This window comes from Leucoraja erinacea, chromosome 15, assembly GCF_028641065.1.
Source record: "Leucoraja erinacea ecotype New England chromosome 15, Leri_hhj_1, whole genome shotgun sequence".
NCBI lineage: Eukaryota > Metazoa > Chordata > Chondrichthyes > Rajiformes > Rajidae > Leucoraja > Leucoraja erinaceus.
Window position 1 is genome coordinate 34051582 of NC_073391.1, and position 18506 is coordinate 34070087.

The 18506-nt window shown below is 52.1% G+C and overlaps 1 protein-coding gene across 1 annotated transcript in view; it reads right to left on the reverse strand.

Annotated features, from left to right (window-relative positions):
* Positions 1–9772: 9772 nt before the first annotated feature.
* Positions 9773–18506, reverse strand: part of ldb1a (LIM domain binding 1a) — a 44023-nt gene continuing 35289 nt past the window's right edge. The window contains 9 exon segments of the mRNA XM_055647100.1: positions 9773–10814; positions 11788–11891; positions 11894–11915; positions 11918–11937; positions 12826–12949; positions 13748–13831; positions 16108–16230; positions 16785–16957; positions 17820–17922. Of these exon segments, the coding sequence (XP_055503075.1) occupies positions 10584–10814; positions 11788–11891; positions 11894–11915; positions 11918–11937; positions 12826–12949; positions 13748–13831; positions 16108–16230; positions 16785–16957; positions 17820–17922 (984 nt within the window). The 3' untranslated portion in view covers positions 9773–10583.

Genomic DNA, 18506 nt, shown 5'->3' on the forward strand with positions numbered 1-18506 from the left:
GCCAGTGTATAGTATAGTTCTAGTGTACGGGGTGGTCGTTGGTCGGCATGGACACAGTGGGCCGAAGGGCCTGTTTTCACACTGTATCTCTAAATTCTAAAGATTATGTCCATCCTTTAGGGGAGCAGGAGGGTGGTGGCAGGGGGCTCAGAAAGAACCCCCCCCTCTCCCCTCAGTTACACACAGGGAGCTCCCTGTCATAGGTTATAGGAGCAGAATTAGGCTAGTCGGCCCATCAAGCCTTCATCAAGGCTCAAGCTTCCCCTCTCAACACCATTCTCCTGCCTTCTCCCCATAACCTTTGACACTCATACGAATCAAGAACCTATCAATGTCTGCATTAAATACTCCCAATGACTTGGCCTCCACAGCCGTCTGTGGCAATGAATTCCACAGATTCACCACCCTGTGGCTAAAGAAATTCCTACTCATCTCCTTTCGAAAGGTTCATCCGTCCATTCTGAGGCTGTTTCTCATGGTGTGTCCCCAAGCCCACAACTCTCTTAGCCCAGCTGTAACACACTGTGACGAGACCATAGAACTAGTGCGAACGGGTTAGGCTGGGGCTGACGGGCCAGTTCCATGCCGTAAACCAGAGGGTTATCTGCCACCGATGCTGAAGCCGATGGAACCAAACTGATGATGTTGATTGATTAAATGTACTGACTTGTAACAGGGGGAGTGGATCGGGGGAGGTGACCAAGGTCACACACAGCTCAACAGACCATTGGGCACGTCCCACCAGAGCTGAGAGAAGGAAGAGGGTGGATCCCATGAGGGGGTGATGCTGGGTCTGGTGGTGTAGGAGTGAGATGCTTCCCTGGCGCTCTCCCACATCTGTCGCACGGCTGGAAGGGGAACCGTCCAAATGCAGTTGCTGCGTTATTTGTGGACCCACCCCTCCCCCCTCCTCTCCACCACAACAAGTTTCAGCTTTTAGAAGTTGGAGATACCTGTGTCCATTGCTGGAGACCCCACCCCCCCCCCCCTCCCCGTCTCTCCACTGATGGGCAGGTGTGGACAGATGTTGCTCCAGCTGTGCGTTGGGCAGGGACAGCCGTTTGCTCCAGGTGTGGACCAGATGGTGTAGTATTGGGCTTCAGTCCACACTCTCTGACCATCCACCTCAGCTCCTGCTAAATGGATGAATTCCAACCCCGATCCCCTCTCACACTCTTCCATGGACATCTCGAGGGTCAGGGGGTACGTGGTGTGTGGATATGGGTGGAAGATGATGGGCAGGTGGGTTCTCACTGCACACCAGAGCACCTCAGTCGAAGGAGGTGGGTTTTCCCCAGTCAAACACATCATGGCCCTTTGCCAACCCCCGCCCATCTCTGATCCAGACTCCAGCGTCACTTAATGGATAGACCTCCTGCATAATGTGGGGGGGTCAAAGATATTTGGGATCCCAGGACCTCCTGCTGTGAAATGTTCATCCCCCGTTATTTGTAAGATTGTTGAATTCTGTTTTATTTCCATGTTTAAAGTCCTTTTGGCATCTTAATTTTAAGATTTTATTTAATCGTTGTCATTCCAATCTGTCAAAACGTGTTCGAGCTCCATTAGAATTTTTGCTATTTAAAGACAGAAGTTTATTGTTTCTCGAATGTGCAACCATTTTTTTTATTTTGTTCGAAGCCATCAATAAAAAGCATCATTTTCTTGGTCACATTGTGTGGATTTATTCTAAACCCCACAAACGAGGTCCAAATGGTTGACAAAAAGGTGGTTTAAAAAAGTAAAGCCCACCTTTAGGGTAGCAGTGACCTGGGTTCGATCCTGACTATGGGTGCTGTCTGTGCGGAGTTTGCACAATCTCCCTGAGATCACGTGGGTTTTCCCCGGGTTTTCCTTGGTCTCTAGTGTGGACCAATCAAACCTCCGGTGTTCAAACACAACCCGTCAGCTGCTCCGAGTTCCATAACTCCTCCCATCTTGTTCTCTCTTGAACTTATAGTCTATGACCATCTAGCTGCTCCGAGTTCCATAACTCCTCCCATCTTGTTCTCTCTTGAACTTATAGTCTATGACCATCTAGTCTACGCAACGCCCACTGGTCAACCTTCACCTGCTCTGGGGCCAGGAGTCATAGAGTGATACAGCGTAGAAACAGGACCTTCAGCCCAACTTGCCTATGTTGACCAAGATGCCTCATCTACACCCTCTAAACCTGGCCCCATTCCATATCCTATCCATTCAACTGCAGGTCTTCTGTTGCATTTATTCCAAATCTAGCCTCGACTCTCTCTCTCTCGCTCTCTCTCTGTCTCCACAACTTTAACCTTCCTAGTTTATCATTTATCTTTCAGGGAGATGTTCTACTTTTAGCTCTTCAGGAAAAAAGTGATCCAAGTCTGTGATATAATATTTATTTCTAGGTGTGGAATTTTTGGAACCATCGTACATCTTGGAGAAAGAAAGTTGGTTATGATCCATGCTTTGTTGGTTTTTGAAGGAGGGCTTTATCTGAAGATGGATGGTTAGTTTAAAAATTCAACACAATTTATTGTGACCTGTTCAGAATATCCTTTACGTCGGGAGATTTTCCTTTGCCCTTCACCAGGGACGGAGGGACAAGGGTAGGCCTGCATTTCTAGAATGCCTGTCATATCCTTTTCTAGAGCTTTCATAAAGATGATTATACAGCAGTAAACAGGCCCTTCCGTCCAACACGTCCATGCCAACCAAGGAGCCTCCATCTAAACTACTCCCCCCTTGTTTGGTTCATATTACTCTGAACCTTTCCTAACCATGAGACTTGGATGTCACGTAGGCACATGGGGACCTTGCACGTACGTGTTAGAGGAGAAGAATTAGCCCATTCGGCCCATCAAGTCTACCCCGCCATTCAATCTTGGCTGATCTATCTTTCCCTCTCAACCCCATTCTCTTGCCTTCTCCCCATGTTGGGAACGCTCTGCCAGGAGGTGGTGGTGGAGGCAGATACGATAGTGGCGTTTAAGAGGCTTTTAGATAGGCACATGGATATTCAGGGACTAGAAAACATAGAAAATAGGTGCAGGAGTAGGCCATTCGGCCCTTCGAGCCTGCGCCGCCATTCAATATGATCGTGGTTGATCATCCAACTCAGTATCCTGTACCTGCTTTCTCTCCATACCCCCTGATCCCTTTAGCCACAAGGCCCACATCTAACTCCCTCTTAAATATAGCCAATGAACTGGCCTCAACTACCTTCTGTGGCAGAGAGTTCCAGAGATTCACCACTGTCTGTGTGAATGGAGGGATATGGATTATGTGCAAGCAGATAGAGTTGGTCTTGGCATCACGCTCCCCACAAACATTGTGGGACCACCACCGGCAGCATGTTCCAGGCATCCAGCACCCTCTGTAATAAATAACTTTTTCCCATCTCACCTTAAACTTATGCCCTCTAGTATTTGATTTATTTTTCCAGCCTGAAAAAGGTCGACTGCCTACTCTATCTATCTTCAAAAGTTTATATACCTCGATCAGGTGTCTCCTGTACCTTCTGGCTAGGTGGTCCAATAATAAAGTTGCTGCCGCACAGCGCCAGAGATCGGAGTTCAATCCTGATTAGGGGTACTGTCTGTACGGAGTTTGTACATTCTCCCTGTGACCGCATGGGGTTTTTTTCTTCCCCACCCGCACTGTAGTCCTCATACCCCCTCCCTGACCACCCACCACCCACCCCACCAGACATCGCCTTGGCCCCACAGTCCACTCACCTGCCTTCCTCCGGCCCCAACCCCCCATCCTTGCCGTGTGCTCCAAAGACGTGGGGGTTGTAGGTTAAATTGGCTTTAATAAATTCTCCCTAGGGTGCAGGATAGTGCTAGTATACGGGGTGTAATCAGTCGAAGGTCGGAATGAACTCATTGGGCCAACGGGCCTGTTTCTGAGCTGTATCTATAATAAAGTCTAAAGTAAATAATCGGTTTGGACAGCATGCAGAAGCAAGCTTTTCACTGTACTTCCGTACATGTGACAATAGTGAAGCTCAACCTGAGCTGCCATGAACACTGTTGTACACCAACCACTGATAGACACAAAGTGCTGGAGTATCTCAACGGGTCAGGCAACATCTCTGGAGGAAAAGGATGGGTGACGTTTTGGGTCGGGACCCTTCATCAGACTGAAAATAAGGGGGTGGTGGGGGTGGGGGTGCAGAGCTGGAGGTGAGAAAAGGCCAGGACAAATCGTGCAGGTGTTGCCAGGCAAAGCCCATTGTTGGGTGGGGAATGCAATGGTTCTTTATTGTCACGGATGCACTCAGCAGGGAAATTCTTTCCCACATCCCGCAAATGCACAGTCGCCTTATTTTGGCGCCATTTTTAAAGAAAAATAAAAAGTCCAAAGTGCGGTCCAGGTGCTTGAAGTACTGGATCATATTGAATGCCATGATCATATTGAATGGCGGTGCAGGCTCGAAGGGCCGAATGGCCTACTCCTGCACCTATTTTCTATGTTTCTATGGAGGGCCCCCGATCCAGGTAAGCCCCAGGCTACTGCGGGTAATACAGCAACACACCGACCACACAGTGTGATCTCAAGAGAAAGCATGCAGGGAACTGTGGAACTGGTAAAACGACGAGGGTGGAGGAAGGCGGCAAGGAGGGAGAGCGGGAGGGGAGTGTAAGATGAAGTTACTTACAATTAGAGAATTCAACGTTGATACGGCTGGGTTGTAAGCTAAACTCCAAGTCAAAGTCTGATGCTCTCACCCCACTCACCATCAACACCAGTCACATCTGTGGAGTCTTTTAAGTTCCTGCGAACCATCATCTCCAAGGACCTTAAATGTGGGGCTACCATCGCCTCCACAGTCAAAAAGGCACAACAGAGGTTGTACTTCCTGCGGCAGCTGAGGAAGCAGTCTGCCACAGGCAATGATGGTCCAATTCTACATGGCCATCGTAGAGTCTGTTCTCATCTTCTCCATCATGGTCTGGTTTGGCTCAGTCACCAAGCACGACACCTGGAGGCTGTAGCGAATCATCCGATCAGCAAAGATTATTGGCTGCAACCTTCTCTCCATTGATGAACTGTACACTGCAAGGCCCAGGAAGCGAGCGGGCAAGATCATCTCTGACCCCTCACCCTGGCCACAAACTCGTTGAATCACTTCCCTCTGCAAGGCGACTCCGGATTGTCAAAGCTACCACACCAGACATAAAAAGTTTTTATCCACGAGTAGTTGCTCTACTCAACAGCCAAATATCTGTAGCCTCCCTTTGATCTGGTATTTTGTTGGTTCACATGCATGATCAATGGTGTTTTATCATTAATGTTTTATTACTATTAATATTTAGTGTTTTCTGAGTCATTCGTAACCATCACTGTAAGTCATGTTGTTACTTGTGGGCGGAGCACCAAGGCAAATTCCTTGGATGTGAATACTTGGCCAATAAACTTACTTACTTATGCCCCTGTCCCACTTAGGAAACTTGAACGGAAACCTCTGGAGACTTTGCGCCCCACCCAAGGTTTCCATGCTTCCACTACCTGCAACCTCTGGCAACCACCTGCAACCTCCGGGAACCGCATGGAAACCTTGGGTGGGGCGCAAAGTCTCCAGAGGTTTCCGTTCAATGTGGGACAGGGGCATAACTTATGTACAAGATGGAATCCTGGCTGTTCAGGACCCGGCGATGGGTTGCCACGGAGACGAACGTGGTTGCCAACAGCGGCTGATGTCTGTGATGTCACTGAGAGATTACATTTGCAATGAAGTCACTGTAGAATCGTCGAAGGTGCAGACTGCTGTTGGGAGCGAGGGGGGGAGGGAGGGGTGGACTAATGCACTTCACAGAAATGTCAAACTTCTCCCTGTTTTCCCCTTGCAAACAGGAATCTTGCTCAGCGGTTCACAACGGGTTTAAATACAAAGAATGTGTCTTTTGTTTTGTAAACCAACACCTGCAGTTCCCTCCCTATGCCTGCAAGGAAAAGGAGGCGCTGCGAGAATGTGTGGCTGGGTTTATCATTTGTTTAATGACAGCAATACAGATTGGTCAGTATTCGTGTTCAATATACAAGCAGTGATACACAGAACAGGGGTTCCAACCCAAAATTAAACAGTTTCCCCTACACAGGTTAACATTAAAAAAACATTACAAACAATTCTGAGGGGGATTGTTTAGCATTCTACCTTCCTAACTCAATTTTTTTTTTAGTTTTTCCCCCCCCCGGATTTATTTTGCTGTATAAAACATGACATTTTGTGCATTTCCCCGTCTCTCTCACCCTCTCTCACTCTCTACAGATTTACAGCAAGTTAGAAAATCATGAGAAGGTGAAGGGGTATTGTCCTCCGTCTCACGCCCTCTGTTCACAGAGGTGCCAGCGTTGGGGTTAGGTGTGGAAGGCCGTTAAAAAAAATCCTGTTTTTTAAAATATAATGGTACTATTAAAGAGAGAGGGCCGTAAACAGCAGAAGGTTCCTGTGGAGCGAGGGAGTGAGACCTCGTTACTGTGGGTTCGGGCCGTGGTAACCGTGCCTGGTTCGATGAGGGGGCAAACAACTTGGGTCAGCAGAGGCCAGTGGGGACTTTGTTAAAAACAAACGCTGGGCGATTGATTGTTGAGCCTGTGACTTGTCTCTCTTGAGACAGGGGGGCCAGAAAAACAGGGAGCAAACGGGTAGACTGAACGGTCCAGGTCGCCAGAGGTATGCATTCGGTGTTGGCCGCCAAGGGTCAAGGAAGACCCTGAAGACCACAGCATTGACGAGAAGGATCCCGGGGATGACTGGGTTAACACATGAGGAGCGTTTGGCGGCACTGGGCCTGCACTCGCTAGAGTTTAGAAGGATGAGGTGGCGGATCTCGTTGAAACTTACCGAATAAAGGCCTGGATAGAGTGGATGTGGAGAGGATGTTTCCATTTGTGGGAGAGTCTAGAACTAGAGGCATTTGGGCACAGTCCAATTTAATGCGGTGCCTTCCCACGTTACCTCCAAAGTTACCTGCATTTAGGTAGCGCCCTTAATGCAGTTCAAGATGGGGGGGGGGGGGGGGGGATTTTGCAGGAGATATCATAGAGATGAAGGGAGGGAGTTCTAGGGTGCACAGGGCAGGAAGGTGAGGTGCAGGGACCTCATTGAAACTTACCGAATAGTGAAAGGCGTGGATAGTGAACGTGGAAAAGATGTTTCCACTAGTGGGGGAAGTCTAGGACCAGAGGGCACAGCCTCAGGTTAATAGGATGTACCTTCAGAATGGAGATGAGGAGGAATTTCTTTAGCCCGAAGGTAGTGAATGTGTGGAATTCATTGCCGCAGATGGCGGTGGGAGGCCAAGTCATCGGGTATTTTTAAAACAGGGATTTTGACAGATTCTTGATTAGTAAGGGCATCAGGGGTTATGGGGAGAAGGCAGGAGAATGGGGCTGAGAGGAAAAGATAGATCAGACACGATTGAATGGCGGAGTACACTCGATGGGCTGATTGGCCTAAATTCTGCTCCAATGTCTTATGATCTAACTGGATAAGCGCGGTTACAGGTAGCTCAGATACAGGTTTAGGGCCAAAGATGGTTCTTTGAAGGTGGTCAGGGAGGCAGAGGAAAGATTGCGACATGAAACTGTCTACGATCAAGGCTTTGGTTAACTGGGGAAGCCGTGGATGTCAGCGGGTGGGATTGGGAAGGTGCAGGTCAGGACATAGGGCGGTGGTGGTTTGGATTGGAGGTACGTTGGAATCTGGAATAAAACACAAAGTGCTGGAGGAACTCAGCGGGCCAGGCAGCAACTGGGGAGGGAATGTTTCTGGCCGGCATCCTTTTTCAGTTCTTCCCTGGACACAGGTGAGGGGGTGATGGGCAGATGGGTGGAGTAAGTGACAAGGGCTGGAGATGAAAGGGAGACAAAAGGGTGTCAGGCAAGGAGAGAGGAGTGAAATGTAAAGCCAGAGGGAGGGATAAGGGTGGAAAGGGGCAGGGGGAGGGGAAAGAGGGGGGGGGGGGAAAAAAAGGAAATGTGGGACTTAGGGAGGGGAAATGAGCGTACAGAGGAGGGGAAGTACTGGGGGGAAGAGAGGTCGTATGAAGCCAGGGATGAGACAGATTTATTAAACCTCTGGGGCAGCTTACAACGAGTCCTCACTCTGCCTTGAACTCACACCGTGATGACGACTGTGCAGACACCAGCACAGATGCCCCATTTTACCCCTTCTGGCGAAGGGTTAGAAACCAAGAAGCGGGGGGAGGTTTGGAGGGGGGAGGGCAACAACATCAGTCCCCGTCCTGGTTCATTGCTGCTTTTCCCCATTGCCACCGCCTCAACTCCCCTTCTTCATACTAACCCTCGCTCCCCTTCCTCACCCCCACCCTCCCCTCACCTGCCTCTTACAGGTACACACCCACCTGGCGATTGGTCACCCACCCCACCTTTTGGAGGAAGGCTACTCAACCATAGGAGCATCACAGTCCTACCGTTGTCCAGATCGTAGACCAGATCCTAGGCTCAGACCTCTCCTATTGGGAGTGGATCCCTGCACAGGTACCTCCAGTAGTGGGTCCCTGTGTGGAGAACGTTATCATGGGTGGATCCCTCCCCAGAGACCACAAGCAAAGTGGATCCTTTGTTGAATCGCACTCTGCCCCAGTAGATCCCTGGTGGAGGAGCGCTCTCAGGAGTGGATGCCCACCAGAGAACTCTAGCAGAGTTGATCCCTAGCCAAATAATTGGGAATGGATCCCGAGTGATTCTCCATGCCAGTAGTTGATTCCTGGTCATCACCAGATCCCCATCTGACCCCTTCCGAGAGTGGATCCCTACCAGGGACCAAGCGGATTCCTCACTGAATCTGTCCATGATCAGTAGATCCCTGATGGATACGGACAAATAGTAGTAGCACCCAGTAGCATTTGATATCTCCACTAGCACTAGATCCCCAGCCGAGACCACTCCCCCTGAAGTGGATCCCTGTCAGACCATTAGCAGAGTAGATCTCCAGATGAACTGTTCTCCATTAGAGGTAGATCCCCAGTGGAGGGGCTGTCTATCAGTGTCCTCTGTGATCCCTGCCAAGGATCTAGAGCAAAGTGGATCCCAAGATGGATCGCTCTCCGTGACAGCTGTAGATCCCTCTGTGGTAGATCCCAGTTTGAAATCTCCGCCAGTGCTAGATCACATGCAGAGACCCTCCGTAGAAGTGGATCCCTCTCTGCTCTCCACAGTCAGAACTCTCTAGATCCCTGGCTAACAGCATCTTTGTCATGATTGGTTCCAAAGTGGATCCCTGGCCCAGACCCTTCTGCGATTGGTCAACGGCCCATCAGGAACTGGATCCTTCGGCCATTCAAGCCTCCCTCGCATGCCTGCTGACGCCCCTCTCCCTCGGCATGGAAACTTCCAGAACAGCTAGTCAAGAGGTGGCAAAGGATATGGTGGGACCAGCTTGGACAGTATGGAGTAGTTGGGCCGAAAGGCCTGTTTCCGTGCGGTATGGCTCTGTGGCTGCAGCTAGTTATTTCCTCCAATGGGTGTGGGGTGGACACGGGCAGAGAGGAGGAGGGGAGGGGATGGAGGGGGGGAGGGGAGGGGGGGGGGGGTAAGGTGAGAGGGTGGGGGAGGGGGGCAGAGGGAATTGAGGGGTGGTGAGGGAAAGGGAAGGGAAGGGGGGAGGAGAGGGGCGAGGGGCAGAAGAGGAGTGAGGGAGGAGGAGGAGGGGCGTGGAGGAGAGAGTGAGGGGAATTAGGAGAAGGAGAGGGTGAAGTTAAGGGGGAAGGGGAATAGGGGTTTCAATCTTTCTCAGATGCAACAACTTTTTTTTTTTTTTTTTAAAAACTTTTGGGGAGAACAACGAGAGAGTACAGAGAGACACGTCATGGAAAACAGACGCTTCATCCCACCGAGTCCACACCGACCATCAATCGCCCGTTCACGCTAGTTCAATGTTATCCCACTTTCTCGTCCATGTCCTACACACTAGGGGGCAATTTACAGAGGGGCAATTAACCCTACAAACCCGCACATCTTTGTGATGTGGGAGGAAACCGGAGTGCCCGGGTCTCTGGTGCTGACAGGCAGCAGCTCTACTACCCGCCGTGCCACCGTGTCGCCCAAATACTTTGCTACGTGGGGAATCGGAAGCTGGTGTGTGGTGACCAATTGGGCAGCGCAGCTGGTCGAGTTGCTGCCTCACGGCACGAAAGACCCGGGATCGATCCGGACTATGGGTGTCGTCTGTACGGAGTTTGTACATTCTCCCTGTGACCGCGTGGGTTTTCTCCGGGTGCTCCGGTTTCCCCCTACGCTCCAGAGATTTACAGGTTTGTGGGTTAATTGGCCTGGGTATAAATTGTAAATTGTCCCCGGTGCGTGTAGGCCAGTACGGGGAGATCGCTGGTCGGCACGGACCAAAGGGGACGAAGGGCCTGTTTCTGCATCTCTAAAGTCTAAAGTCCAGAGTGAGGTGGTGTTGGGGCGGGGGGTGGGGGGTCTGGGTGTGGTGGCTTCCCCCCCCACCTCTATCTCCCGCTCTGTCCCCACCCCCTCTCCCTCCCTGCTCCCCTGCTGCCTGTGGGTGGTGGGTGGGAGGGAGGGAGTTGGAGGTCGGTGGGCGTTTCGGGGTGGAATGGCGGGGCAAGGGGCACCCCTCACTGCGATGCCTGTGAGGTGGGGTTCTCGGACTTGCTCTCCTGGCTGGAGGGGGGCTTGCTGTTCCAGGGGCTGTTGGCCCCCAGCGCGGGCGAGTTGTTGAAGCTGTCCTCGTCGTCAATGCCGTTGGTGGCGTCGTACTGAGTGTTCTCCAACCTCGTGATCAGCCGCTCGTCCTCGTCCCCAAACTCCCCCCCCATCAGCGTGGGCTCCCCCACCACCATCACGTCCTGCAGGGAGAGAGACACACACACACACGGGCCTCAGCTCACTGTGGGCACAGGGGGGAGACACACACACGGGCCTCAGCTCACTGTGGGCACGGGGGTTGGAGAGGGCTTAGAGATGGGAGGGAGAGGAGAGAGGGAGAGAGGAGAGGGGCGAGAAGGAAGACAGATAAAGAGTGGGAGAGAGGAGGAAGGAGAGAGGGATAAGAAAACTGGGGAGAGAGGAGCAAGAGAGGGAACAGAGAGAGAGAGAGAGGAAGTAGGGGGAAGGAGGAGGGGAGAAGAAGGGGAGAGGGAACAGTGATGGGAGAACGAGGGGCGAGAGGAATGCGAGGGGGCGAAGAGTGAGATTGAGGAAGTGGACGAGGAGAGGGAAGAGCACGTATAGAGGGGGGGGAGAGAAACAAGAGAAAGCAGAGAGAGAGGGTAGGAGCGGGAGGGGGAGGTGGAGGAGGGGAGATGGGATAGGAAAAGAGCGGGGAGGGGAGGGGAGCGGTGTAGTACACACATGCAAACTCAGACATGAGCCACACGCGTCGTGCAGAGTCACACGCGTGTGCAGACAGTCCCTCACACGGGGGCGAGTGCAGGGACACACACAATGGAAGCCCCCACGCATGTTCATGAAGCATCTTCACGTATGTGCAGTGGAGTCATGGAGCGTGTCGGGGACGAGGCGGTCACGGGATCAGTGTCTGTCCTTGCATCCCATCCCCCCACCTCTCACCGCCCCCTCCCCTAATGCAAGGATGCGGGCACAGAGCCAGCCCAATGGGGGAGAGCAGGGGCAAGGGAGGGGAGGGGAGGGGGCAGGGGCAGGGGGAGAGGTGTGATGTGGGGAGAGAGGGGGGAAGGAGGAGAGTGGGGGAAGGGGAGAGGGGGGGGAAGGGGAGAGGGGGGGCAAGGGAAGAGGTGGGGCAAGGAGAGTGGGGGCGCAGCAGGGACGGTGGATGGGAAGGGGAACGCCGAGCGCAGCGGTCACCTGACTGAAGATGGGCGAAGCTGCTGGCCGATGCTTTCTTCTTGCTGTTGCTGACTGTGTTGAGTTGGTGCCACTGCTGCTGGTGCTCCCGCCCGACTCTTCCTCTTACGCTGCTTGCTGGGAGGTGTTGACGGGCAGGTTCAGCTGTAGGGTGATGGTGATATAGTCACAGAGACACAGAGGCCGCTTACGCCGTCACAGTCACAGGGTCACAGTCACAGAGACACAGTCACAGAGACACAGTCACAGAGACACAGTCACAGTCACAGAGACACAGTCACAGAGACACAGTCACACAGACACAGTCCCAGAGACACAGTCAGTCACACAGACACACACAGAGACACAGACACACAGTCACAGTCACAGAGACACAGACACAGAGACACAGTCACAGAGACACAGTCACAGAGACACAGTCACAGAGACACAGTCACAGAGACAGTCACAGAGACACAGTCACAGAGACACGCGGGCACAGAGACACAGCGTGGAAACAGGCCCATCGGCCCATCTGCCAACACCGACCAACAAACCCCATCTACACTAGTCCCATCTGCCTGTGTTTGGCCCACATCCATCTAATCACATTTCATCCATGTATCTGTCCAGATGTTTCTTAAACGTTGGGTAGTACCTGCCTCAGCTACTCCTCCGGCAGCTCATTCCACATAATCATGTTGCCCCTCAGGTTCCTATTAAATATTTCCCGTCTCACCTTAAACCTATGTCCTCTGGTTCTTGATTCCCCAACTTTGGGCAAGAGATTCTGTGTTTACCCGATCAATTCCTCTCACAATTTTGTACACGGTCACACAGGCCCTTCGGCCCAACTTGCTCATGCTGATCCAGATAACCCGCCCACGCTAGCCCCACCTGCCTGCGTTTTGCCCACATCTCTGTAAACCATCACTGTCCATGTACCTGCCCATCCTTTTAAATGCTTTAGGAGGGGTTGTACTGAGGGAGGGGCTGTACTGAGGGAGGGACTGTACTGAAGTTGGGGGTGGGGGGGGACACACACACACGTACCTGGGGGGGCAACCATCCGTTGCCATTTCTGGAAGAGGCAGGTCTTGAGACAATCCCGGGGGCTGAGGCTGTAGGTTTTGTGCCGGGACATGAGTTCCTGCATCGGCTCCAGAATAACACAGAGCTGGGGATGGGGAGGGGGGCGGGGTGGGGGGGGGGGGGGGGGGGGGGGGGTGAGAGAGGGGAACAGGAGCAAGAGGCAGAGTCGGGGTTTAAGAGGGGATGTGGAGAGACCAAGAGAAAAGTCAGTTAAGAATCCAGAGGATTTTATTGTCACATGTTCCGAAACAGAACAATGAAATTCTTACTTATGGCAGCACAACAGATATGTAAACATAGTGCTCTGTTTCTCGACCTGAAACGTCACCCATTCCTTCTCTCCAAAGATGCTGCCTGACCCGCTGAGTTACTCCTGCATTTTGTGTCAATCTTCAGTCTTAACCAGCATCTGAAAGTACTTCCTAAACATTATATTTGATATCAGGGGAGAGGGAGGCTAGAGATATGTGGAAGGATAAGATGTGAAAACGATCGATCAAAGCAGACAATGGTCAAGGAAATGGTTCATTGTTAGCTGAGGAGAAGGTGAAGTCGAAGCATACAATCAGCAAAATTAAACAGGACAGTGAATACACAAGCACACACACACACACACATATAGATATATACTTTTATAGGTATAGACTTTTATAAAAGTCTGATCGTGTGTGTGTGTGTGTGTGTGTGTGTGTGTGTGTGTGTGTGTGTGTGTGTGTGTGTGTGTGTGTGTGTGTGTGTGTGTGTGTGTGTGTGTGTGTGTGTGTGTGTGTGTGTGTGTGTGCGCGTCTGCATGTGTGTGCGCATCTGTCTGTCTGCATTCACTGTATCTTCCCAAAAAGGCTATCATCATAGAACATACAACAGGTGAGTTGAGCGCTCTTACCCGGAGGTAGTTCAGGGTAGAGTTGGACAGGCCGCACCGCGAGATGTTCTTCGATAACTGGTCCAACATCTGTGGATCCTGGGCCTGTGGGGGTGGGAGTCACAGAGGGGAGAGGCTCAGCAGCGTTACCACAGAGTGTAGACTGGTCTGACGGCCCAACTTGCCCTCCCCGACCACCATGCACCATCTACATCTAGTCCCACCTGCCTGTGTTTGGCCCAACTCCCTCTAAACATTTCCTATTCATGTACCTGTCCAAATGTCTCTTAAATGTTATGATAGTCCCTGCATCAACTAGCTCCTCTGGCAGCTCGTTCCATCCACCCATCACCCTTTGTGTGAAAACGTTACCCCTCAGGCTCCTATTAAATCTTCCCACCCCCCCCACCTTAAATCTACATCCTCTGGTTCTTGATTCCCCTACTCTGGGCAAAAGATTATGTGCATTCACCCAATCTATTTCTCTCAAGATTTTATACACCTCTATAAAGGTAACCCCTTCATCCTCCTGCACTCTAAGGAATAAAGTCCTCACCTGCCAAACCTCTCCTTATAGTTCAGGCCCTGGCAGAATCTTCATAAATCTTCTCTACACCCTTTCCAGCTTGACAACATCTTTCCTGTAACATGGTGACCAAAACTGAACACAATACTCTTTAAGTGTGGCCTCATTAATCGCCCACACCTTGTACAAGACCTTGTATGGTGAGGCCACAATTAAGAGTATTGTGTTCAGTTTTGGTCACCATGTTATAGAAAAGATGTTGTCAAGCTGGAAAGCGGGGAGAGAAGATTCGCAAGGATGTTGTCAGGACTCGAGGACCGCTCCCCTTGCTTACGGAGCAGGGAATGGTCAGAGGACGGGCCAGGCCGTGAGTCCCGAGCACGGCGAGACCCAACGCAGCATCGAGCTAAACGATACATTCACAGCGCACTGATGGAGATCACGCCAACGCCTCCACTTCCTCAGCAGAAGCTCAGTCTGTCTCCACCAACTCGTACAAATTTCTATCGATGGAAATTATCCGCACGCATCACAGCTTGGTTTGGCAACAGCTCTGCCCAAGACCACAAAAAGTTGCAGTCACCCAGTCCATCACATAGACCCGACCCACACCATCGACTACATCTACACTTCACGCCGCCTCGGGAAAGCAGCCAACGTAATCAAGGACCACTCACACCCTGGTCATTCCCACTTCCCTCTCCTATCGGGCAGAAGATAAAAAGCTTGAAAGCACGTACCACCAGATTCAGCAACAGTTTCTCCCCACTGTTATCAGACAACGGAACCATCCTCCCATCAGCTAGGGTCTAAACCTGATCTACCAATCCACCTCATTATGTACCTTGCACTATTTTTCTGTGCACTTTCTCTGTAACTGTAACACTAAATTCTGCACTCTGGCATTTTTCTCTTTGCACTACCTGTTGTACCGGTGTACGGCTTGATTGTACTCACGTATAATAGGATTTGACTGGATAGCAAGTAGACTAAGTTTTTCACTACAAGTCGGTACACGTGACAATAATAGGTTTAAGTTTATTGTTATGTGTTTTGAGATGCAGTGAGAAGCTTCATTTTGCATGCTATCCTATCACATATTCATAAAAACAAACGTCAAACTTTAGTCCCAATAGATAAAGCAAAGGAAAAGATACGAAATGCAGAATATAGTTCTCAGCATTGTCGCGAATCAGTTCCAGAGACAAAGTCCAATGTCCGCCATGGGGTAGAAGTGAATCTGACAGTACCCTAGCTTATGGAAGTACCATTCGGAAGTCTGATAACAGAGGGGAAGAAGCTCTTCCAGAGTCTGGTGGTGCTTGCTTTCAAGCTTCTGTACGTTCTGCCGGACGGCAGCAGGGAGAAGGAGGAATGACCGGGGGTGGCGCGAGTCTTTGATTACATCGGCTGATTTCCCGAGGCAGCATGCCGTTTGGATGGAGTCGATGGTGGGGAGGATGGTCTGTGTGTGAGATGGACTGAACTACATCCACAACCCTCTGCAATTTCTAAAGATGGACACAAAGTGCTGGAGTAACTCAGCGGGTCAGGTAGCATCTGTGGAGAACATGGATAGGTGACGTTTCGGGTTGGGACCCTTCTTCTGTTTGATGATACAGGAGGTGTAGACGTTTGGAAGCATGTGCCTCCAGATTCACAGAATACCCTTCTGTCTGAAGAAGGGCCCCCATCTGAAACGTCACCAGTCCATGTTCTTCAGTGGAGAGGGGGCCGCCGAGAGCTTTGGGCAGAGCGGTTCCTACGCTGTGCTGCAGCCCGACAGCAGGCTTTCCACGGGGCATCTGCAGCCCCTAATGACGAGCGGCAGGGTGCGGAGACAGGGGCTACTCACGTTCATGGCCAGGATGCTCCGCGGGATGAGCTCCCGGTGCTGCCGGATGTTGAAATGCCAGGTCTTGATCCGCATCATGTCGTCGAACATGAACTCCAGGTACAGCCGCCCCTCCACACACACCTGCAACGCCCACAGCCATGGTCAGTGCTGGTCTGAAACCTCTCCCTCCCCCCACCCCCGACTAAGCTAAACTACCCCTGTGCCAAACATCAACCCTTCAGTCTATCCCTGAGCCCAGACCCCCCCCCCCCCCCCCCCCTGTGTACAGACCCCCCCTCCCCTGCGCCCAGAACCCCCTCTAGTCACTACACCTGCATACAGACCTTCGCTCCGGTCCCCCCTCCTCTTTGTGCCTGAACGACCCCCCTGCCCCCCAACCGCATGTACCCAAACGTCCCTCCTTTCCCCCCCCTCCCTGTGCACTGTCCCCCCCCCCTCCTTCCCCCCCCCCCCCCCCTTCCCCTTTGCCCCGCCCCCCCCTGCCCTCCACCCTGCCCCCCCCTTTCTGTGCCCTGTCCCTCCCTTCCTGCCACCCCCCCCCCCCCCTTGCCCCCCCTCCTTGCCACCCCCACCCTGTTTTCTGCCCCCCCATTGTGCCCTGACCACCCTTCCTGCCCCCCCCCCCCCCCCTGTGCCCTGACCCTCCCTTCCTGCCCCCCCCCCCCCCCCCGTACCTTGGTGAACATGGGCTTGCCGTGCTGGGTCACCATGGTGCACTGGTCACAGTCGAGGGACACAAAGTTGTTGTGGAAGGATTCCTTTGGGTGTTTGAGCACGTAGTACAGGTCGGTGGCCCCCCCCTCAAAGATGCTACGGAAGTAGCGGGGGATTAATGTCCGCCCGATTGCTGTGGGAGCAGAGAGGACAGACAGCGATCAGGCCACAGGAGAGGGCAGCATCCACGCCCGACGGCCCGGGATAGCCCCGGCAGATGCTGCCCCATCACGTCGGGAGGGCAGGGGAAAGCTGGAGAGGCTGCTGATGCCGGGGGTTGGAGAATATTACCAGCAGCAGATATAGGGTAGACAGTCAGAACCTGTTCCCCAGGGTGGAAATGTCAAAAACTACAAGGCAGAGCTGGAAGATGAGAGGGGCAACGTTTAAAGGAGATGTGCGGGGCAGTTTTTATTTTTCTGTCTGTCTCACAGAGGGCGGTGGGTGCCTGGAACACACTGCTAGAGGTGGTGGTGGAGGCAGATACGATAGTGGCGTTTAAGAGACTGTAGGATAGGCTTAGGGATATTTCTTCCCCCCTGCAAGATTCTTGATTAGTATGGGTATCAGAGGTTATGGGGAGAAGGCAGGAGAATGGGGTTAGGAGGGAGAGATAGATTAGCCATGATTGAATGGTGGAGTAGATTTGATGGGCCGAATGGCCTAATTCTGCTCCTATCACTTATGATCATGATCTACTCCATCAGTCTGAAGAAGGGTCCCGACCCGAAGCGTCACCTAACCAAGTGCCCCACAGATGCCGCCTGACCCGCGGAGTTCCTCCAGCACACTGTGTTTTGCTCAAGCTTCCAACACCTGCAGTTCCTTGTGCCTCTGCTGTGAGGCAAGGTCAGGTGTTTGTCTGCCCCCCAGGATGGTGTGGTTCCCCCCTACCCGCCTCGCCCTGGGGGATGTGGGGGCGTTACGTAGCCGGGAAGTTCAGAGGTTGGCGGCTGGGGGGGGGGGGGGGTCAGGGAGGGAGAGAGGGAACTCACTGTATCGCTTGGGACCGTCTTCCAAGCAGAAGGTGATGGTCAACATGGCGTCGTCTTCGAAGAATTCCGTGGTGAAGGCGTCCCACCACAGATTGTCACACTCCTGGAGAGAGAGGCTCAGTTAGAGGTCGCGGCAGAGAGCGCGGGAAAGAGAGGAATAACAGTCTCGAGTAACAAAAGGAAGAGTGAGCAGAGTAACTGAGTGTGTACGAGAGTGGGGGGGGGGGGGAGAGAGAGACTGGAGGAGATTATATGGTTCGAGACACTCATTCCATCAATCTAATTCGGGTTTGCAAATCCCAACCTCAGCAATCTTCTCCATTAAGACAGTGGCTGAAAGGCAATGTGTAAGGGGACGGTGCAGAGGCCAGGAGTGTGTGTGGGGGAGCTTCATTCTGTGTTTCACCCCTCTTTAGATTTTCTTTGTATTATACAAATACTTTTATTCAGAAAATGAAAACAAACATACAGAGTATTAACACGATCAAAGGTTGCCTATGTTGACAGTTTACAAACAAACGGTCATCAGATTAATATATCGCCAACTTTATCAACAATACACTCGACCTCCCGCGGTGACCAGCATTCACGGAAGGCCCCCAGCGTCCCCGCAAAAGGATTTGAGTATAAGAGCAGGGAGGTTCCACTGCAGTTGTACCAGGTCTTGGTGAGACCACACCTGGAGTA